General features: G+C 34.3%; 1 protein-coding gene across 1 annotated transcript; it reads right to left on the minus strand.

Annotated features, from left to right (window-relative positions):
• Window positions 1-574: 574 nt before the first annotated feature.
• On the minus strand, window positions 575-18656 carry LOC127862633 (28S ribosomal protein S27, mitochondrial-like). The gene is made up of 10 exons (XM_052401838.1): window positions 18548-18656; window positions 12558-12650; window positions 11817-11887; window positions 11143-11207; window positions 9564-9678; window positions 8807-8885; window positions 7784-7932; window positions 6197-6451; window positions 2876-3025; window positions 575-1410 (listed from the first exon to the last, which is right to left on the minus strand). Exons 1-10 carry the CDS (start codon window positions 18609-18611, stop codon window positions 1024-1026), a joined length of 1428 nt encoding a protein of 475 aa, XP_052257798.1. The 5' UTR covers window positions 18612-18656; the 3' UTR covers window positions 575-1023.
• Window positions 18657-21844: the final 3188 nt, after the last annotated feature.

Genomic DNA, 21844 nt, shown 5'->3' on the forward strand with positions numbered 1-21844 from the left:
GTTTATTGTGAGAGTAAATAATATTCGAACATCCAACATCTCGAAGGTCAAGAAATTTAACAACTAATTTGACGACGGTTTTGCTACAATAACTTTTTTAGTCCGACGTGTACGGTATTGAAACAAAAAAAACGAGGGGAGCACAAACACCTTAGAGCCAAAGGTGCTTATTTATTTAAAAGAAATATAAATATAAACTGGCTTACCGGGTGAAAATATCTGCTACTCCTTCATGAAAAACACTAAAACAACGCCATCTTGGAAGTTTTGTTCCAACTTTCTCACTTAAACGCGGTAAGCTCCCGTATACGCATGCCCCCCCCCCCCCCCCCCGGAACCTGAACCTCCCGATTGCTAGGCTAAAACCAAATCAACTAAGCCATGGCAACTACACGGGTTTGCAAGGAAATAAGTAGAATTACATAAATCATTTCTTTACCAAATTTACATATTAAATGTGCTATGACTATAATTAGTGCAATTAAACAACCCATTTTTGTTTAAACACTTCTTCTGAGTTGTGTCTTCTAACAATGTTTATTTTTTCACGTTTGAATAAAATTTAAATAAGCCATTTTTGTTTATACAAATTTTATTAGAATTCCATAAATAATTTCTTCAAGATTTTCACATATATAATTTGCTTCGACAATAATGTGTGCACTTACACGGCCAATTTTCCTTGCACACGAGGAAAAGCGGTTTAAAAGCATGTGCACAAAGTGTTGTCACACATTAGCCTGTGCAGTTCACACAGGCTACTCTGCGAAGAATCATTCCAACTTGACTGGAGTTTTACTGATAAGAGACTTCCTCTAAACAAAAAATTAAATAAACCAGAAAGTGTCCACCCTGATCAACCTGTGGGGACTACACAGGCTAATCTGGTATGACGCTTGATGGAACATGCATACAGCCCGTTTTTTCCTGAGCAAGGCTGATATATAATATTCTTTGACTATAATTTGTGCACTTAAAACAAGCCATTTTTGTTTATACACAATTTGTTTCTCCCGATTTGTCTTATTTCTTCTTCACGTTCCTCTCTCCAGGGGCTGCCACATAATCCTCCTCCACTTCCTTCTTCTTCACCTCCTTTTCCTTGGACTTCTGGTAGAACCTTATCTCCTTCAGGTGGTCAAAGTACGTCAGCAACTCCTCTCGCTCTTGCAAAGCCTCCAGCTTCTTCTGAATCTCCTCTTCGACCTTTCTCGTCTTCTCCTCCACTACATACATCTTCAGGCGATTGTCGACCTCTTCTGCCCACCTCTGATAATTGCTCTCGAGAACTTTTGAATCCTCCTGCTCCAGTTTTGGAAGGTCTTGTTGCCATATGAATTCTTCCACGGCGTTCTCCAGGTTGAACTCACCGATGAGTTTCTTGTTTGAAACAAGCTGGGACTTTAAAGCCTGTGATTTTCAAAAGTATTCAATAACTTGAAGATTTATTATCACATATACATACGAAATGTACATTTTTCAACTTGGACATAGAAAACAATTGTTTCATTTATTTTTAGGGTGGAATAAAATCATGTGCATTTATAAAATGTTGATGTCAAATTCGTGATTGTATGCTTTTTGACCAGAACGTTTATTGGATATTTGATTTGTGGTTGAAAGAACACATGCAAATCTACAAAAAATATATATGGTCAGACACAATTTTGATTAGATGTTTGTTCAATAATAATTATCATGATTGTATGAAAAGCAATTGTTTTGCACTTTTCATTCTTGATGTAATAAGAAGACTAAATGAATCCATGTGTTAAATCTATAACAAATATTTTGATTTTAAATTAGTCTTTGCGATTTTTAGTTTCAATTTTCAATATTAAACTCTATCAAAAATAGACAAATGTTAATAATTAGAAATGTACTTAACTATTTGTACTGTTTCTTCTACTGTTTTCAATAAAAAGAATGTTTGACCTTTCAAAAGCAAAATATGCTTTATTTTCCCAAATATCTTTAAGTATCAAAGTTTATGTAATTTCATAAGCCAAATTTATCTTTGGCACTTAATACCTTGTAAGATAAAAATTTATATTATATTAAATTTGCCATATATCTTTTTATACCGATTTGACAAATTTTCCAACGAAATTCAAAATTGTAGCAAGATATGTTGTCCTTAATAGGTTAGATGAGGCCTGATTAAATAACAAACAAGAGATGTGTTTGTCAGAAACACTATGCCCCCTACTGCGCCGCATTGAAATTTCTTTTTATCATTTGGCATGTATAGAAATCATCTCCCTTTAAGGTTATTACTTCCCTTGAATTTTGTCCAATCCAACCGGGGGTGGGGAGGCGGGGGGGGGGGGGGGGGGGTCTCACAGTCAATTATGACCATGTAAGACATCACTGACAACCAAGGCCTATGGTTTAAGAGATCATAGCCAGAGTTGATCATGTATCAATGGACATAAGTCCACAGGTATGTAATGAACATCAAAGAAATTATCATTATATCATTAAAAAAAAATAATTGAAAAATCAATCATTTGGGTTATAAATAATCAAAATAATAAATCTGTACAGTAACTGTGAAAAGAACTTCAATTCTTGGAAAGGAAATATATAATATGAGATTTATAATTATAAAAATTACTTCCCTTGAAAATAATTGTCTGTAACAAATCTCTATTTTTAGTAGCAAATAATTAAAAGCCACTACCGTGATTCACCACTCAAAATGTGCAGCTCCATGAGATACACATGCATGCCAAATATTAAGGCGCTATCTTCAATATTTAAAAAGTTATGGCCAATGTTAAAGTTTTTCTGACGGACGGACAGACTGACATACTGACTGACGGACAGTTCAACTGCTAAATGCCACCTACCGGGGGAATAAAAATTAACTTACATTCAGTTTCTCAATACAGCTGGCCTTTTCATCTGGTGTAAGCCTAAGCAATTCAATTTCGTCATCAAGGGTCTTTTCACCCATCTTCACTGGAGGTTTATTGGGGTCTCTGGTTGGCGCCTCCTCCAAATACTCACTGTACTTCTGAAGCTGAAATCAAACTGTCCTGAGTCAGTATTCACAAAACAATGCTAAGACTTATGTCTGAAGAATACAGAATATTCTTTGAATTGGATTATTAAAGAATTGCTTTAATTTTGAGTCAAATGTGGAATTGACCTCTTTTTTGTACATCGTTGTTCATGTAGAACATTTTGTTAATGACATAATTACCAGAGGTAACTATTAAGTACCGGTATTAAAAATTGAAACGCTGGGAGTATTTTACTTGTTTCAAAAGATATTCTTTATTCTTAAGTCTAAGAAAGGTTTGGTGAATATTGACCCTGTACAAGCAACTGGATGTTACTCCAAATAGTTTCAGTAGAATGCAAAAATACATACTTTAAAGCTTATGTTAAATGCTACCACAACGATTAAAATATATGCTCAAGCCGATGTGATCTCATATAAGAAAAAGCCTTAAAACATGTTTATCTATTTTTAATTATCAGCATCTTTATATTTCATATCAGTTTGTGTGCATCTCTTAGCAAAATAGCTACAAAATTGTGATGTAAATACCAGTACTATTACAAAACAAGAGCTGTGTTAGTGAAAGATGATGCTCCCTACTGCATGATGAAGCCACACGGCAGCTATATCCCAATTAAAAACATCATGATGAAGTTACTCTCCATTGATATTTGACAAAGCTATGGGCCTTTGAAACTATCTGAAAGGATTTTGGGGGAAAAATCCAGGATTATTATTTTAAGGAAAATTCGAAAGTAATAGGCCCATAACTTCACCAAAAATGAATTAACAGGAACATAACTCACACTTCATCTGTAAGTCATGTAGTTAGATTTACATACCAACAAGGGTTGTTTGTAAAACATGCATGCTCCCAATATGGGCTGTCAGTTGTAGTGGCAGCCATTATGTGAATACGTTTTTTGGCACTGTGACCTTGACCTTTGACCTAGTGACCTGAAAATCAATAGGGGTCATCTGCGAGTCATAATCAATGTACCTATGAAGTTTCATGATCCTAGGCGTAAGCTTTCTTGTGTTATCATCCGGAAACCATCTAACTGTGTCAAGTCACCTTGACCTTAACCTTTGACCTAGTGACCTGAAAGTCAATAGGGGTCATCTGCAAGTCATGATCAATGTATCTATGAAGTTTCATGATCCTAGGAGTAAGCGTTCTTGAGTTATCATCCGGAAACCATTTTCTAAGTGGAGTCACCGTGACCTTGACATTTGACCTAGTGACTAAAATCATTAGGGGTCATCTGCAAGTCATGATCAATGTACCAATGAAGTTTCATGATCCTAGGCATAAACGTTCTTGAGTTATCATCCGGAAACCATTTTACTATTTAGGGACACCGTGACCTTTGACCTAGTGACCTGAAAATCAATAGGGGTCATCTGCCAGTCATGATCAATGTAATTATGAAGTTTCATGGTCCTAGGCATAAGCTTTCTTGAGTTATCATCTGGAAACCATTTTACTATTTCAGGTCACCGTGACCTTGACCTTTGACCTAGTGACCTGAAAATCAATAAGGGTCATCTGCGAATCATGATCAATGTACCTATGAAGTTTCATGATCCTAGGCATAAGCGTTATTGAGTTATCATCCGGAAACTATTTTACTATTTCGGGTCACCCTGACCTTGACCTTTGACCTAGTGACCTCACAATCAATAGGGGTCATCTGCTAGTCATGATCAATGTACCTATGAAGTGTGATGATCCTAGGCCTAAGCGTTCTTGAGTTATCATCCAGAAACCATCTGGTGGACGGACGGACATACGGACCGACATGAGCAAAACAATATACCCTCTCTTCTTCGAAGGGGGGCATAAAATTTAGCCAAATATCTTAAGTGTTTCCTTAAAAAAACCTAGTTATAATCGTTATTATAGATAAAATATCCAGATCCAAGACCTATAACTTAGCCAAAAATCAATAGACTTGAATGAAACTCACACTTCATTTATAGGTCATGTAGGTAGACTCACATATCATAAATGACCTAAATATCTGAAAGAGTTCTGAAATAAAACTCCAAAATATTATAGAGAACAAGAGATGTGTTTGTCAGAAACACAATGCCCCCTATTGCGCCGCTTTGAAAAAAAAAAATTTAATTTTTTTTTACCTTTGACATTGAAAGATGACCTTGACCCTAAACTTCCACCACCCAAAATGTACAGCTTCATGAGAACGCCGCTTTGAATTTTTTTATTTTTTTTACCTTGAAGGATGACCTTGACCTTGAACTTCCACCACTCAAAATGTGCAGCTTCATGAGATGCACATGCAAGCCAAATATCAAGTTGCTATCTTGAATATTGAAAAAGTTATGGCCAATGTTAACGTTTTTTTTCTGACGGACAGACAGACTGACATACTGACTGACATACTGATTGACAGACAGTTTAACTGCTATATGCCACCCTACCGGGGGCATAAAAATTCTAAGCCCAAGGCCCATAATTTTGCCAAAAATTAATGGACCAAAACGGAAACACACACTTTATCTGTAAGTCATGTAGGAAGACTGGCATACCAAAAATCAGCTAAATGTCTGAAAGCCTTTTGTAAAAAAACCTCCGGAAAACAGTTATTGTACAGAAAATGTCTATGTCCAAGGCCCATAACTTGGCCAAAATCAATGGGCAGGATCGAATTTCACACTTCATCTGTATGTCATGTAGGTAAACTCACATACCAAAAATCAACTAAGTATCTGAAAGCATTTCTTTAAAAAAAACTCCGAAAAACGAAATGTTTGAAGGACAGATAAAATATATTTTATTGACATTTGATGACATCGACATTTTTTCCAAAAGCAGACAGCAATATTTTGAACAGTTGCCCCGTCATTGCATGAGTAAACATTGAACTGGTACAATTATTTACACCACATCTTAGGCCCATTGTAATCAATATAATACTATTTTCATTTCAAACAAGAGCTGTGTTTGTGTGGTTGCTATCCTCAAAATCTCAAAAGTTATGACCAAGGTTAAAGTTTTGGGACAGACACTTACATACAATGACAGACAAACAGACAGACAGCCAAAAACAATATACCTCTCGATATTTCGATCCGGGGGCATAATAACAATTTTTAACCCTTAAGTACCATTTGCTGCTTGATTCATCAACAGACATTCATATTATGCTAATGTCTACTTACTGCAAATTCATGGATCACACCATCTGCAGAATCCTCCTGAAGCCAAGACTCTAAAATTTGATTGGCTAATTCAAATTTTTCATAAAGCCCTAGACCAATCAGCTGCAGAGTTCTGGACAAAGTTTTGGGAAGGCCCTGGGTTTCTTTCCCAAGATAGTACATGGTTTTACCCAGCAGTAAGCGTTCATCTTTGATATCGAAATGATCATCATAATGTGGATTTGTGATGATTGTTACTGCGACATACTGTGGTTCCTGAAAGATATAAACATGATTTGAATTAACAAGCAATATAGCATGTGACTTCTTGGACATGGGCAATTTTCCACCTTACTTTGAAAAAAACTCTCTAAACAATGTTACATACAAATTCTGAACACCTTTGTCTTTTCAAACACGATTTTGTTGAAAAATATTCCATATATACCTTAAAAGTGTACGTAAAACTGGTGATCCTAAGGGCGAAGCCTGTGTTTAACACAAGAGCATAGTTTGAACAAAATTTGTAGAGGCCAAAGTACTTTTGAAGTTTTCATTTTGAAAACCACTGTTTGGGTCCCTTGAGGAGAAAAATACCTTTTGAAGATTTAGTTTTGAAAACCACTATTTGGGTCTCTTGACATAATTTATCAATGATTGAGACAGATTGGAACAAATTTCCTGGAGGACTGCCTAAGGAACATTTCTGTAAAATGTTGTCAAATAAAAACAAGCTTTTTAGAAGGATATGTTTGAATAAAACAAAACAAAAAACAAGAGATTGCCAAGCAATATTGTCTCTACCGGTGAAACTCCACCACTGTCAGAATATAAAAAAAAGTTGCCATAGCAACCAGAATTCTTGACATAGGAACAAAATGAAATGACGTGCATAATCTCCATATTGCCATCTATCCAGGTTTCAAGTTTCATGAAAAAAATGAAGAACTTTTTAAGTTATCGCAGGATCCAGAAAAGTGTGACAGACAGACTGACTGACAGACAGAGCACAAACCATAAGATTGTTGATGTTAAGACCCATGCAGACACACACAGGGACAGCAGACAGGCTTCACAGTATCTCGCCTGTTTACCATTGGCATTTAGCTCTAAGGTGAGCTTAAAACCAACAGAATTGGACACCAGACAAGTAAAAACAGTCAATTTTAAAATGTACAATTGTAAAGATTGTATCATTTACAGCTTGTTATTATACACAAGGCAGCATAACCACTGGAAAATTACTAACATACAGAAATACTTCAGCAAATGCAAAGGCAATTCTTATTCTTAGCAATCAATTAGGTATTTGACCATGTATTTCAAAATAAAATGTTTTTCACAAATTAAAAGTTACATTGATTTAATGAAAATTTGATGCTTATCTGGAACACTAGAATTTCTCCACACAAAGTAAGAACGTTTTTTTTGAAAACTTTTTCTCCATGAAATTTAATTCTCATTTTCAAGAGTACCAAAGCCATTTACAGTGCTGTTAAAAAAAGCAAAAACATGTTTAATAGTTAGAAAAATTTCAGCGGCAATTTTTCTTTCCAAATCAAAAAGTAGTTGTCAAAAAGCTGCAAAAGTCCAGGCTCAGTATTATACCTCATCAGGATTGATGGCCGGTCGCTCGTACCGTTGGAAGGTGCACGTGCGTGTGAAGTGCTTCACAACAGCTATCAGTGACAACAGGTTGGTCAGCGTGTGTGAGAAGTCCTCCTGTAGCATCACCTCATAGGCCAGGCTGGCTGCCTCTGTTGTACAGACATGTAAGACTTGTACATGTTATTTATTGTATTAATATTGTTAAGCTTACCCTTTACCACATAGATATTTATTTTTTATGTATTTGTTGTTCCTTAGAAAGTTACACATAATTAAAGACCTTAAAGACTGAATTAATGTTTATAAAGGCTTCAATCATTTTCAACCATTTGTTATATACTCATCATACTGATGAGCAGCAAAAAGCATAAAACTTGAACAGACTACGAGTTACTCGCAGGCTGTTCTGGTTTTATGCTGTTTGCACATAGCCATTTTTACTTTGCTTCTTATGGGGGAAAGGGTTAATATATCTCTTAAGTCCTGATGCTTACTACTCTACTGACTCATTAAGTTAACAGTGCAGCAAGTAAACTTTACATTTGATTGAAACAAAATACAAGTTTAAAAACATTTAATACAAAAACTGAACAATTTATCTCTTATTTCTATAATATTTAGCAAAGCAATTTCTTTATTATCAATGCAAAGTTTCAAACTTTATTATTATTTTTTTTAAAGAATATCCATCCACTATTGATTTGCTAAATTGACTGCCAAGTTTCTGAGCAAGTTATTCAGGAAATACACATTAAATATCAAAATCTATATGCAACATGTGGATTTCATGAAACAATCCTACACAACAAAACCCCTACCCAAAATCGAAAAGTACTAATGCACTTACCTGTGTCTTTGGTAGTAATTCAATTAAAAGACAATATCCTGAACCCTTATTATGCAGATTTGGGTGATAAGCATAGCTCAACCTATTTTATGAATACAGTCCAGGCTAAAAACTGGGGAAAGTAAGCTATATTAACTACAAGGACTTACTGATTGATGCATTCACTACAAACTTACCTGCATACTTGTTTTCAGTGAGAAGGTAGTCTAGCAACATGCACATGGCTTGGAAGTCTGGGAAAATTCCATACCTATCCTTCGAAAATAAACATTAGAAAGAATGATAACATGTTTAACTACTTTCATACTCTATGATAATTATTGAATAGGGGCAGAAGCAGAATCACTTTCCATGGTTCATAATTGGAATTCTAAAACAATATTAAATTAAATAATACTAAAATGTAATCATTACTAAAAAATGTTCTCTCAGGTAATAATCTCAGAAGATTTCCTGAAAACTTAAGAAAAGTATTATACAATAATGTAAAGACGATAAAAAACATTTTAGAACCAGTAAATGTGTATTATTTCTCATTCACAGTCTTTATAAATAGAACACAAAATTGCAAACTGAAATCCTGAAAATTTTCTTTTCTTAATATAGTCATTTAATATCAAATTCCTGTACATCCAAGATCATGATAGTTCAATGGTGTCATGGTACGTGTTTTGTTAGCATAAGACATAACACTGCTTATTTTCAATTCACCAAATACTAATAACCATCAGCCAACAGCAATAAGACTAAATATTTTGCTACAGAAATAAGCATATGTTTTTTTTTTATAAAACCATTTGAAGATTCTTTTATAATTTCATCACAAAACATACACTTGTGATATTGCTAGTAAAAGTGTCCAGTGTAGCAAAGCTCCAGCTTAAAAAACATTGAGCATGAAGTTTAAATATTGCAAGACATGACATCTTCTACCTTGTCTTTAATTATCTGGAGAAGTTCCTTGGCCCATCCTGCCTTTATGTAGCTCCGTACAATGGCGTGGCCAATGGAGTCTTGTATGGGGAATGAGGACTGGCTGTGACGGAACCTGAAACATCACACCATTAACCAAGGCTTTTTTATTTCGTAGAGAATGGCCATTTTTCACAAATTTTGAGATGATTGCAACTCAAATTTTCACAATTTAAATATTCATATTTTCATACTTTAAACTGCTCAAAAGTGTGAAAAATAAATCGCAAACTGTTCAAATCTTTAAAACATAACGAGTTGCAATTTTGTTTTAAATTGTGAAAATTGGAGTTGCTTACTTATTTAAATTGTGAAAATTTGAGTCGCAAACTTCTAAAATTTGTGAAAAATAGACATTTCCTAAAAATGTAAAAAAGCCTGTGAACACAGGGATTATTGACAGTTCAGCTCAGTAAGCCTTAGTTACAGCTGACCCCGCCAGGCCTGACAAACACTAATTGGCTGTTTAATTTATACAAAGATCAGAGCTCCAGATAAGGATTTGTGAAATTAGTAACGGTACTGCCACTGACAGAAAGAATGGAGTAACGCTTAAAATCAATTAGTACCTGTACTACCATATCCAAAAATACAGGTAGTACTGTACTACCCGTGTTCTTGGATATTGAAGGGTGTATAACTGACTTAACAGAAACATTTGCAGCAATTATAATAAATATATGTAGCTTCTTAAACAGTTACTGTATTAGGTTTTCCATTCTGAATTATGATGCAAATACAACTACACATTAAAACTCATGACTACCGGTAATACTATTTCTTCATTTTTCTTGACAAGAAAACACAAGCCAAGTAGTAAGCTAAGTAAATGAACACTTATTTCACTGTCTCATCCGTTTTCCATCGTGTTTTCTAACGTTTTAAGCCACCAATGCAATCAAATCGTTTAATATCGGGGCGACAATGTCTTTTTCTGGGTTTACATATTTAATGTCAGGATGGTTAGACGACACCGTATGTAGTCATTATATGACAACAAAGTGTTGTTTTGAACCGCTTTCAATTAAGCCGGCATTCCATTGGGCGTAGACATATTGTTTTTGACGGATTTACAAGTTACAGGAAATCACGCGACAGAATAGACAATCATATATGAACCCAGTCTACAACTTTTCGGTAATTTAAGTTTAGAGACCAACAAATCACGCCGCGCTGACGCAGACGAATCGGTACGGCCAGATTTTTTTCGTAAATGCGTAAAATGGATATTAAAGCCGTAATTGTACGTCCAGTTTATAAAGATAAATGCGTAAATCTTCATGAAAAAGGCGTATTTACGGTTGTACAGCCCTTATTTGGAGCTCTGCAAAGATTGATTGCATAAATAATTTAACTAAATGCGTCAGCACAGTTATTTTTTCATATCCTTTTGTAATGCTGACTTAGTAAAATCCACTCATTTAAATATCTAATTTACAGCAAATACTTGTAAATTAATTTTGCAGCAATCAACTGCTATTAAATGATTATTATAGAGAACACACTTATCACCTGTTTTAAGAGTTTATATAACATGTACCTGTATATAATTTCTTTGGCTATGTACTCATCCTCATTACTGAGTGTATGAAGCTTAGTGGCAAACTGAAAAAATAAATATGAGCTGTGCTCTGTGAAAAGGGGGTTTAATGCATGTGCATTAAGTGTCGTCTCATATTAACCTGTGCGGACTGCTAATCAGAGACGACACTTGCTATTTTTATGTTTTTTTTGTTTCAAGCAAGTTTCTTCTTGGCAAAAATCAAGTTTAGGCGGAAAGTGTCGTCCCTGATTAGCCTGTGCAAACTGCACAGGCTAATCTTGCACGACACTTTACGCACATGCATCAAACCCCCTTTTCACAGAGCACGGTTCAAATACAAAACTCATATTTACAGTAATCCGTCAATACAGGGTATCGGTTCCAGTCCCTGACTGGCTACAAAGTTATCTCAGTATGTGCCAAATGCACAAGCAGAGCTTCGGTCGATGAACTTTATTAACATTACTTTTAAACAATACATTAAGATCTGACGTATGCTGAAAAAAGTTTTATTTATATTTGCCTTATAGCTATGTCCAATATATTGATCATTATTTTAATGGAAACATCAATTTCACACAAAAAGACAACATAAAAGTACAAATAATATGTTGCCATTAGAAAATTAATTGTGTCCATAACAAAAATAATGGTTTCAATATACAACTTACTAGATTCATGTCAAGTCTCTTGACTAAATGAGTTGTATCTGACTTGGTCCATAACTCTATCCCAAAAAGTTCTGCAAAAAATGCATGTACAGGAATGGAATTTTTACATACTTAAACACATACAGATGTACTTCCATAAACAAAAACACGCCATGTTTAATAAATATTGAATTGTTCATAATGTTAAATTTACCAGTCTAAACATTTTCAAAACAATAATATTGCCTAATAGAATGAGAACTAAACAGGCCCTGACTAAACTAAAATAAATACTGGTAAAATAAAAATGTACATTGTTTACTCTAAAAAGAAAATACCAGTGATAAAAATCCATGGAAATTAATATAATATATTAACCGAGGACTATTTACTATTGTTTTGTTAAGGATAATATTTTTTTTAATATTTATCTTAACTTTGCAGGCCTTTCATTTAGCTGTATCTACAGGTCTATTAAACAGACCAATTCCTAAAGCAAAATGGTAAACAAAAATCCCAATTTGATTTTTTTGACAAGTGTTTCATGATGATTATATCAAAATTTCATTTCAATTAAATGTAACAAAGTATAATTTATATTATTTTGTTCTTATAATTTGCATTTTAATAAAGAGCTATATTGAAATACTTTTTTTCCAAATGCAGTGGACTTTTTTGCATGAACAAATTCCCATTCCAACATTGAAAACAGAATAGCAAACTCACAGTGGTTAAAGTGATTTTACCCTGTTTTGCACTTACTTGCATCTAATTTCTCAATATAGGATTTGTCCAGACGTTTTTTCCATGCCTCATCACAAGAATAGGAGTCTGACAGGTAAGTCCTTCGTACATCTGTAAGAGAAACTAAGACATTAACATTGTATACATATCTCATTAATTAAAAAGTAACATGTACGATACGTATCTTAAATTGTCTTCCAATTGCAAAACTCCAGCCTATTTTCAATATGCACTGACGTTGGAACATAATACAAGTATAGACCTTCAAGGCTAAAATTTATAATGTACCTCACACTAGTCTAATAAATGAGATGCATAACGCCAAGTAAAACATTTTCGCTGCAACATTTCATGGATGAAGTGCTTCTGAATATATACACTTGCTGCTTAGACTTTTACAACAATGGTAAAGATCCTAATGAGATTCTACTATAAATGCATACATTTGTTTTGTTTTTTATTGAACATAGGTACTTTCATTAAAATATTTATGAAACACTCAATAAAATGGTAGTACCCATATAGGTAGGTAAATTGTATAAACAAATTATTAATGCTAACATGCTCAGCTGTTGTCCTTGGGTCAAATATTAGGGAAAAGTCAGCTTTTCATTGACTGGGATAAAGGAGAAGTAAGAAGAAACCATGGAGAAGTCATGTGTTTTTGTTGGATTGTAATTAATTGAATTATTTCACCACTTGAAAATTTAATTAAAATGTAAATGATGAATTATGTACATTGAAATATCTTAATTGTTATTTATTTCACCTCTGAGTAAAAAAAGACAAGAGGGCCTGAAAGGCCCAAAGTCGCTCACCTGAGATAAAAAAAAGAAATGACCTGTTCTTTGCAGCCCAAGATATCAATGGAACAAATGTTCTAACCAAGTATCATGAAGAATGAACAACAAATGGCCCCTTGGCGCCATGATTTTTTATCAGACCTGAACCATTTTTTAACTCTTTCAAGATATGTCCAAATTTCATGAAGATTGGGAAAAAAATGTGTCTTCTAGACTGTTCACATGTTGTCACTATATACATAGTATAAAGAAAACTGCCCCACTCCCTGGCGGCCATGTTTTTTCACTGATCACGACCATTTTCAAACTCGTCCGAGACATACACATAACTAATGTTTTGACAAAATTTCATGATGATTAGGCAAAACATGTGACTTCTAGAGTGTTCACAAGCTTTTTTACTATATAAATATAAGGAAAAAGACCCCCCCCCTGGCGGCCATGTTTTTTTACCGATCCAAACCATTATCGAACTCAACTGTCCTATCCAGGTGTGGTAGTGCGGTCTCCTTCGCTTTCGCAAATGAACCGGTCACAGGACAGTTACAAGTTATGTAACTTTGTGAGCACTTATGTAATGCGGAAATATTTATTTGACGAACTCTTATATCCGGTCAGGATGACTATACTGACTGGTTGTAATTCAATTAACTAAAGGCATTCAGTCAGGGACGCCTAAATTCACTCAAAGAATGTATTTATAAGTGAAAACCAAGGCAGCTTTAACAAAAATAACTAATTTTTATTCCAAGAACTCGGAAAATGAAGAACAATGACAGAAAATTAAGAACAGGTACAAGCCAAGTCTAAATAATCTAAGTATCGTTACAAAAATGAACAACATACAGTAAATACCTTAATGAATGTAAAAAGAAGATCACAATCTGTCAAAAAAAATGATATAAATATAAGTTACTGTTAGTATAGAAAGTGCTTCAAAAATCTAGTTTACAAAATAGGTCTAATTTAATCTAAAGAACATATTTTATGGAGATTAGAAATTTCAGTGAATCAAATGTAAAAATAAGAAAAATTTACTTAAGTTATTGAAATAGAATAGAGTCTTTCTAATTTAGAAAATGCCAAATAAAAATAATCTAAATAATAAGAATAATTTAGAAAATAATGCCAAAATGTCTTGATGCTGGTGTTAAAAATAATTGAGAGTTTAATTATTTCAAAATTCCAACCTTTTTCAAGCGCTGTTAACTTTTCAAGAAAGCATCAAGAGGTGTTTAAATCAGCCAAAACAGCTTATTTTATACAGTTCAGAATTTTTCCTCAGAACAGTGCATTTATCAATGATTAATATCTTCCCAAATTCCAGAGCAGAACTAATAATAGATTACTGTACCAGGTTAAACAAGGGAGATAAATACTGCATTAATACTGCAAAATCATGTACATTGTCTTTATTTCAGTTATCTCTTAGTTGAAAGGCTTATTATAAGTGTTAATGACTAAAACAGTTATGTTAACTATGAACATTCTGTGTTATGAAAAATTACATAATACAGTTAATGTCACATAATATTGACATAATGAAACCAAACTTTACTACACAGGAAACCAATGTTCTGACCAAATTTCATGAAGATTGAGCAAACTAGAAAGTTAACAAGATTTTACTAAAGCAATTTATAGCCATATATAGCCATATAAGGAAAAATGCCCTGCCCCTTGGCAGCCACGTTTTTCAAGCCAAGGTTACCATTTTAGAACTCATCCAAGATATAATTGGGACGAATCGTCTGAGCAAGTTTCATGAAGATCGGAAAATAAATGTGGCCTCTAGAGTGTTAACAAGGTTTTACTATAGCCATATAAGGAAAAATGCCCCGCCCCCTGGCGGCCATGTTTTTCAACCAACCGACATCATTTTCTAACTCGTCCAAGATATCATTGGGATGAATCTTCTGACCAAGTTTTATGAGGATCGGACAATAAATGTGGCCTCTAGAGTGTTAACAAGATTTTGCTATAGCCAAAAATAGCCATATAAGGAAAAATGCCCCTCCCTTGGCAGCCATGTTTTTCAAGCAAACGTAACCATTTTCGAACTCATTCAAGATATCATTGAGACCAATCTACTGACCAAATTTCATGAAGAATGGACAATAAATGTGGCCTCTAGAGAGTGAACAAGGCAAATGTTGACGTCGCACAATGGACAACGCACGACGGACAACGCATGAGGGACGACGGACAAAAGGCGATCACAAAAGCTCACCATGAGCATGTTGTGCTCAGGTGAGCTAAAAACAACAAAGCAAACAACTATTAGTGGTTAAGTGTGCATGAAAGTGTATTAAATATTTATATCCACTCACCACCCACCCTATACTTTTTGTTAAGAAACATGATTACGTATTTTCAGAAGATAAAACAATAAGGCCTGTTAAAGACAAGGTATGTTACCAAATGACAGCATATGGTGTAATTTAGAAACAAATTCCTAAAAAATATGCAAGCCGCTTTATTCACTAATCAACAGCTTCGGTCTGACATTAAAAGTCTTCGATGTGATTGCTTAGTTGGGAAAAATTTCTAAGAAGTTTAAGCTGTTAGCATGAAACATGATGTGTGGCCATTTCTTCCAAGAATGTAACTGCTTACGACTATTTTGATTTTAAAATGATGTGATAAAATAAATTAAGTTTAGTCCAGATATTAGGGCTTAATTAATTTGAAACAAAGCTTATTTTCACCCACGTCATCCTCTGGGTGTTTATTTGGTGCTTGAAAGCAATACTAAAATCTTGAGAAATATTCTTATGGACTTAAGCCCTACTAGCAGTGCTAACACTGAAAATGGGCCTAAACATAGTTACATGTTTTTCTGTGAAAATGGTCCATGTCTAATATAGTTCTTCTTGAATGCTCTGAGCTTTTATTAGTACATCATACAGCTCAGTGTTCTTCCTGATAACCACTTTTTTCATGTCAAAATTTTTTGTCTCACGTATGTGTACACAATTAAGTTCAATCAACCTAAACCATTGTAACAAACAAAAAACATGTCATCACTGACTTCAATTTGCAAGTCGTTTGTAGAGAAATATTCATAACAAAAACTTAATACAAATACTGTTATTAAACCAACAGCTGAAGTTTGTATTGAAAATTCGATCCAGAGGTTCGGAATACTTGGCTTTGTCCATTGCAAAAACTTACACATTTAAATCAACCGTTAACGTGTTTGAAACTTTGGATTAATATCAATATTATGCAAGCACACCATATCATATAACTAATAAGTTGTTTTAATTTGCACATTTGCGAAATATTTATGATCTATTTGTGTTTATTTATGCCAGAAAATAGTTTATGTTGCTTATATATTTGATTGAATGGCAGTCTGGATTCTAGGCGGTAACTAAACATGATACCAGTTGCAACTCCCACTCCCAGTGACATGGAGGGTCAATAGCTGGGAATTGGATTATTACAACTAATGTCTTATAATCTGCACATGCAAACGCTTATAAAAATTAAATATTATTGGCGCATCCTTCAAATTGAAGCATTACTGTTTAAAACATTTAAATAGATGTCAAAGGCTGTTGGCCTTGGATTACATGACTCTACTTGTGTTTAACACAGTGTTGTGATATAAACTATACCCATCACATTTTCTAGTCTAGTTGCAATAATTCAACTCTAAGCTTTATAGCCCAATGGGCTGCTTATAGTTGCAATGCGCTCTCTTTTGTCCATGGGTGCAAAATGTTATCAACAATGCAAGGGTTAAGGAACACTGAAACTGCAAGAACTTATTAAAGTTTACCTATCTAAACCACAAACTCATCCAAATGGTACCATTAAAGCAAGAAATAATTGATTTTATTGACTTAGGTTTTGTTATGTACGCTGTATCCGCCATATTGGAAAATTGACCAAATATTGGTTAGGTCTCAGTACACCAATATATTGCACGTCGGGTTATGTGCTCCAGCCTATAAAGTCGATAACGATGTGGTATTCAATACAGAATACACTGTTTCAAATTTAAACATAAACATATCACCGAGAAAAGTGTGTTGAAACATCGTCGTTTTTTTATAGGGTGCATGCAAAGGATAACATCTGTAGGTTGCCATTCAGGTAAATTTAACATGTTTATGAAATTTATTCATTATTTTCCTCAATTTGTCTCGAAGACGTCTGTTTAGTGTAGCGCACGGATTCGCTGCGCTGAACTGCACCCATGTTTATAAAGGGGTGCATATGGACTCCCAGACCCGCCATTGCAAAAATTATCAAAGGCTCTGAGAGTCCGTTTACATGGACTATTTCTAGTCTAGTGAAAGATTGCAGGTGTTTAGAATCATCAAGGTTGCACACATTTTAAACATGTTAAGTACAAAACTCAATATAGGCAAAACAATAAATTGTTTATATAAGATTTGATGCAATAATCTAATTTCCAGCTATGGACCCTACGTGTCGCTGTACGTATGAAGATCATGGTGGTGTAGTGGCAGGGTTTTTTTTTGGCCCGATTATAAAGCCGAAATTCGGCTATGTTCCCAATCCCAAAAAGTATACTTTTTCCCCAAAATGTGGCAAAAAATTCCCAACTGCAAAAAAAAAAAAAAAAAAATTTTTTTTTTTTTTAGAAAGAAGTCTTATGTGTATTTTATCTCAATTTTAATTCAATTACATCTAACAAAGTATTATATGATTTTTTCTTTTAATTTGAATGATTATAAAGAGTTAAATCAAATTTAGTATTTCCCTAATCAGTGGACTTTTCGTGTGGAAAAAAAGGCTAATGAATTTATTTTCCCAATTTCATGAAAATGCCGATAAAATTCCCAATTCCAAAGCCATGGGCTATCTTCCCAAAAAGTGGAAAAAAACCCTGAGTGGATAAGGTGTCCGCCTAGCGATCGGGAGTTCGTGGGTTCGAACCCCACTCAGGGTGCGTTCTCATTAACTCCTCCATAGACACCTAGTACTGGTTCTTCCCAGAAAACGGACTCGATAATGTCCCTCTGCCTATAATGCTCGAAAGAGCGGTTGGCAGTATACAAAGATAGATATATAGACTATTATATTATAGTATGTATCATAAAAGCTCAAAGCATTCAAGAATATATTAAAGGTCTAGCTTTACATATCGGAAATTCGATTTAGAAAAAAAGTGCATCAGACAGTTTAACGATGTTTTTACAAAATATATAATCCGAAATTTCAACAAACCTCTTAAATGTCGACAGTAAAGATTTCTTAATGACCTCAATGTTTTCATCATGGGTGCCGCCATTTTAAGTTGTTGTTGTTTTCAGTGTTGGTAATAGGTCATAACGGGATAAGAAAAATCGGCACATGGTTTCGTTTTTTTTCTTCTTCCGACTCAACACTCATTCTAAATAGAAACTTTTCTGGCGCCGTCTATTGGTTAAGAAAAAATTACAATGGTGCTCAGTTGGGTTTTTTAAATTGTTAATACTGTAAGTGTCAACAGGTGAATAAGGGGGCAATGACAGCCACAGGAGTAAGGGTTTTGAAAACTGCTACTGTTGCTGCCTCATGAATATTGAGAGTAAACTCCATTGGATGACTGTTCTTCGGTAGAATGAAAATTCATAAGAGTCTTTGGATGTCTGGTAGTTGTATGTGTCTAAATCAATTGTTACTGCTGAGTCTGAATCGGCGGTTGACATGAACAAGACGATTATGCGGAGGACTGATGGCAACTACATGGTGTATAATGTAATATAGCACGTTGACACGAAAATCTGTCCCGTTTGTTTCAAGAGTGAGCCAATGAAGAGCGCCTATCATATGTGTTACTGTGATTGTGTTGTGGTAGATGTTTGTTACGAATCTTGCTGCACGTCGTTGTACTTTTTCAAGTTGATTATTTTGGGCTTGTGTATGTTGATCCCACACATGTAGTTTGCATGAGAAGATGATAGGATTATTTTTAAGCCCCGGTAGGGTGGCATATAGCAGAACTGTCCGTCAGTCAGTCCGTCTGTCCGAAAACTTTAACATTGGCCATAACTTTTGCAATATTGAAGATAACAACTTGATATTTGGCATGCATGTGTATCTCATGAAGGTGCACATTTTGAGTAGTAAAATTTCAAGGTCAAGATCATCCTTCAAGGTCTAGGGTCGAAAATACAAATCCAAGGGAAGTAATAAGCTTTTAATGGAGATAATTATCTGACCTGCCATTTTTTTTATAAATCTAAGCGGCGCAATAGGGGGCATTGTGTTTCTGACAAACACATCGTGGTAAAAGGTCAAGGTCAAGGTCATCCTTCAAGGTCTAAGGTCGAAAATACAAATCCAAGGGAAGTTATAAGCTTTAAAGGGAGATAATTATTATATATAATAATATGAAACCATACAACTGAAGCATAATCAAAATGACATTTTATGGTCAAGCCAAGCACACAATGATAATTTTGGGCATACAAGTATCTTAGGTACTTTAAGGTTACCTTTGAATCTACAGTCACGGTAGTGGCTTAAAATTATTTGCTACTAAAAATAGAGATTTGTTAGAGACAATTATTTTCAAGGAAAGTAATTTATATAATTTCAGATCATATATTTCCTTACTAAGAATTTAAGTTCTTTTCACAGTTACTGTACAAATTTTGTATTTTGTTTATTTATAACTTAAATGATTGATTAGTCTTTTTTTTTTTCAAATGATGTAACTATCATTTCTTTCCTGTACTAATTTGTGAATGGTATGTTTCGTTACTTACCTGTGGACTTATGTCCATAGATACATGATGTACTGTGGCTATGATCTCTTTGATAAACCACAGTCCTTGGTTGTCAGCGATGCCTGACTTGGTCATTTTTACTGTCTACAGACCCCCCCCCTCCACAGTAGGGTGGCATATAGCAGTTGAACTGTCAGTCCGTCTGTCTGTCTGTCAGTCGTCCGTCCGAACACTTTAGCGTTGACCATAACTTTTGCAATATTAAAGATAGCAACTTGATATTTGGCATGCATGTGTATCTTGTTCTGATTAATGCTGTGAATTTTGCTTTTTTCAGGAAGGAATTGCATTAACTATCTACTTCCATCGACCAGCAGCTTCAATATCTTGCTCGAGCTTATGGGCGGCGGAGAGGTTGTTGATATTTTTGTAGATGATGGTATCATCTGCAAAAAGTGTAAGAGTGCTATGTTTGATATAATCAGCAAAGTCATTTGCCGGTATGTAGATAAGAAATAAGATAGGCCACAAGACAGTGCCCACGTGGGACTCCGGAGGTTACAGGCACATTGTCTGACATGGTCCCTCCAGATCATAAGTATGCGTTCTATTTGTTAGGAAGTCGGATATCCAGAAGAAAGCATTTTAATTTATTACATAGTATTTAAGTTTGTATAAGAGGTGCTGGTGTTTTTTTTATCGAATTATCTAGAAAAATCCATAATGATGACGTCAGTTTGTATACCTTGATTATTTGATTGGGTTAGATTTTGGAAAAATGCTAAATCAGTGGTGTTACGCAAGAACGGGAAGGTCTAAACCCGCTTTGGAGGTCATGTAAAACATTATTTTAATCAAGATGAGACACGATAGAGCTAGATAGGGTCAATTATTTTACTGCAAGTACTTAGTCGTAACAGTGCCACAATGTATGCAAATACATTATAAAAATTAGATTTATAATCTTTAAACATAAGTCTCAAATCTGATTTTAATTTATGTTGACAGTTTTCTAAAGCTGAAATCGGTAAGTTGGCCAGTTTAAAATAATAATTGTAACCTGCATGGGATTCATTGCACGTGACGTATTAACATGAGCCAATATAAACCTATATACAGTTTTCCATATGGCTACCTGCCTTATGATCAGACATTGAAAATTAAAGCATTATTTTTAAACAAAGGCAATCAACTTATAGTAAACAATGATATTTAGAAACATAATTAGATGTACAACTGAAATCAAAGAATGGAAACACATATGAAGAACGGATGGATGGGGCACTAATATATTTTTAATAAAAAAAGGCTAGCTCTAAATTTATTGTTAAAACAAGTAATTAAATAAAAAATGTTACAGCAGATACTCCACAGATTTTTTACTTATATAAAGTTATTGTTTCTTTTCAAAAGAGCAAACTAGTTTGTACTAAGATTATCGCAAAAAGTAGCACAATAATCAACTTTCACGAGCTTAATAAATCACCTTTCAGTTATGCTTCTGACGACAAAAATAAAAGACAGTCATACGATTAAACATCGGATTTATTAGATAGATCTATGTTACACCCACTCCAATTGCATACAATTATCATTGGCTCATGACTTAATGAGATACTTTGCAGATGATTATTAAAATAAGAAATGACCTAGACACATTTCACATCGAAACAACATGCCCTAGTAATCAGTTCTGCTTAAAACACTATGTGAATAGGAATCCACTTCACACCACTTTTCGAAAGTGATATGATTTTACCTGTAATGCGTCCAAACGTGCAATATGTTAGGTTGATGCGATTCCAACTTT

Source organism: Dreissena polymorpha, chromosome 16, assembly GCF_020536995.1.
Source record: "Dreissena polymorpha isolate Duluth1 chromosome 16, UMN_Dpol_1.0, whole genome shotgun sequence".
In the NCBI taxonomy this organism is placed as follows: domain Eukaryota; kingdom Metazoa; phylum Mollusca; class Bivalvia; order Myida; family Dreissenidae; genus Dreissena; species Dreissena polymorpha.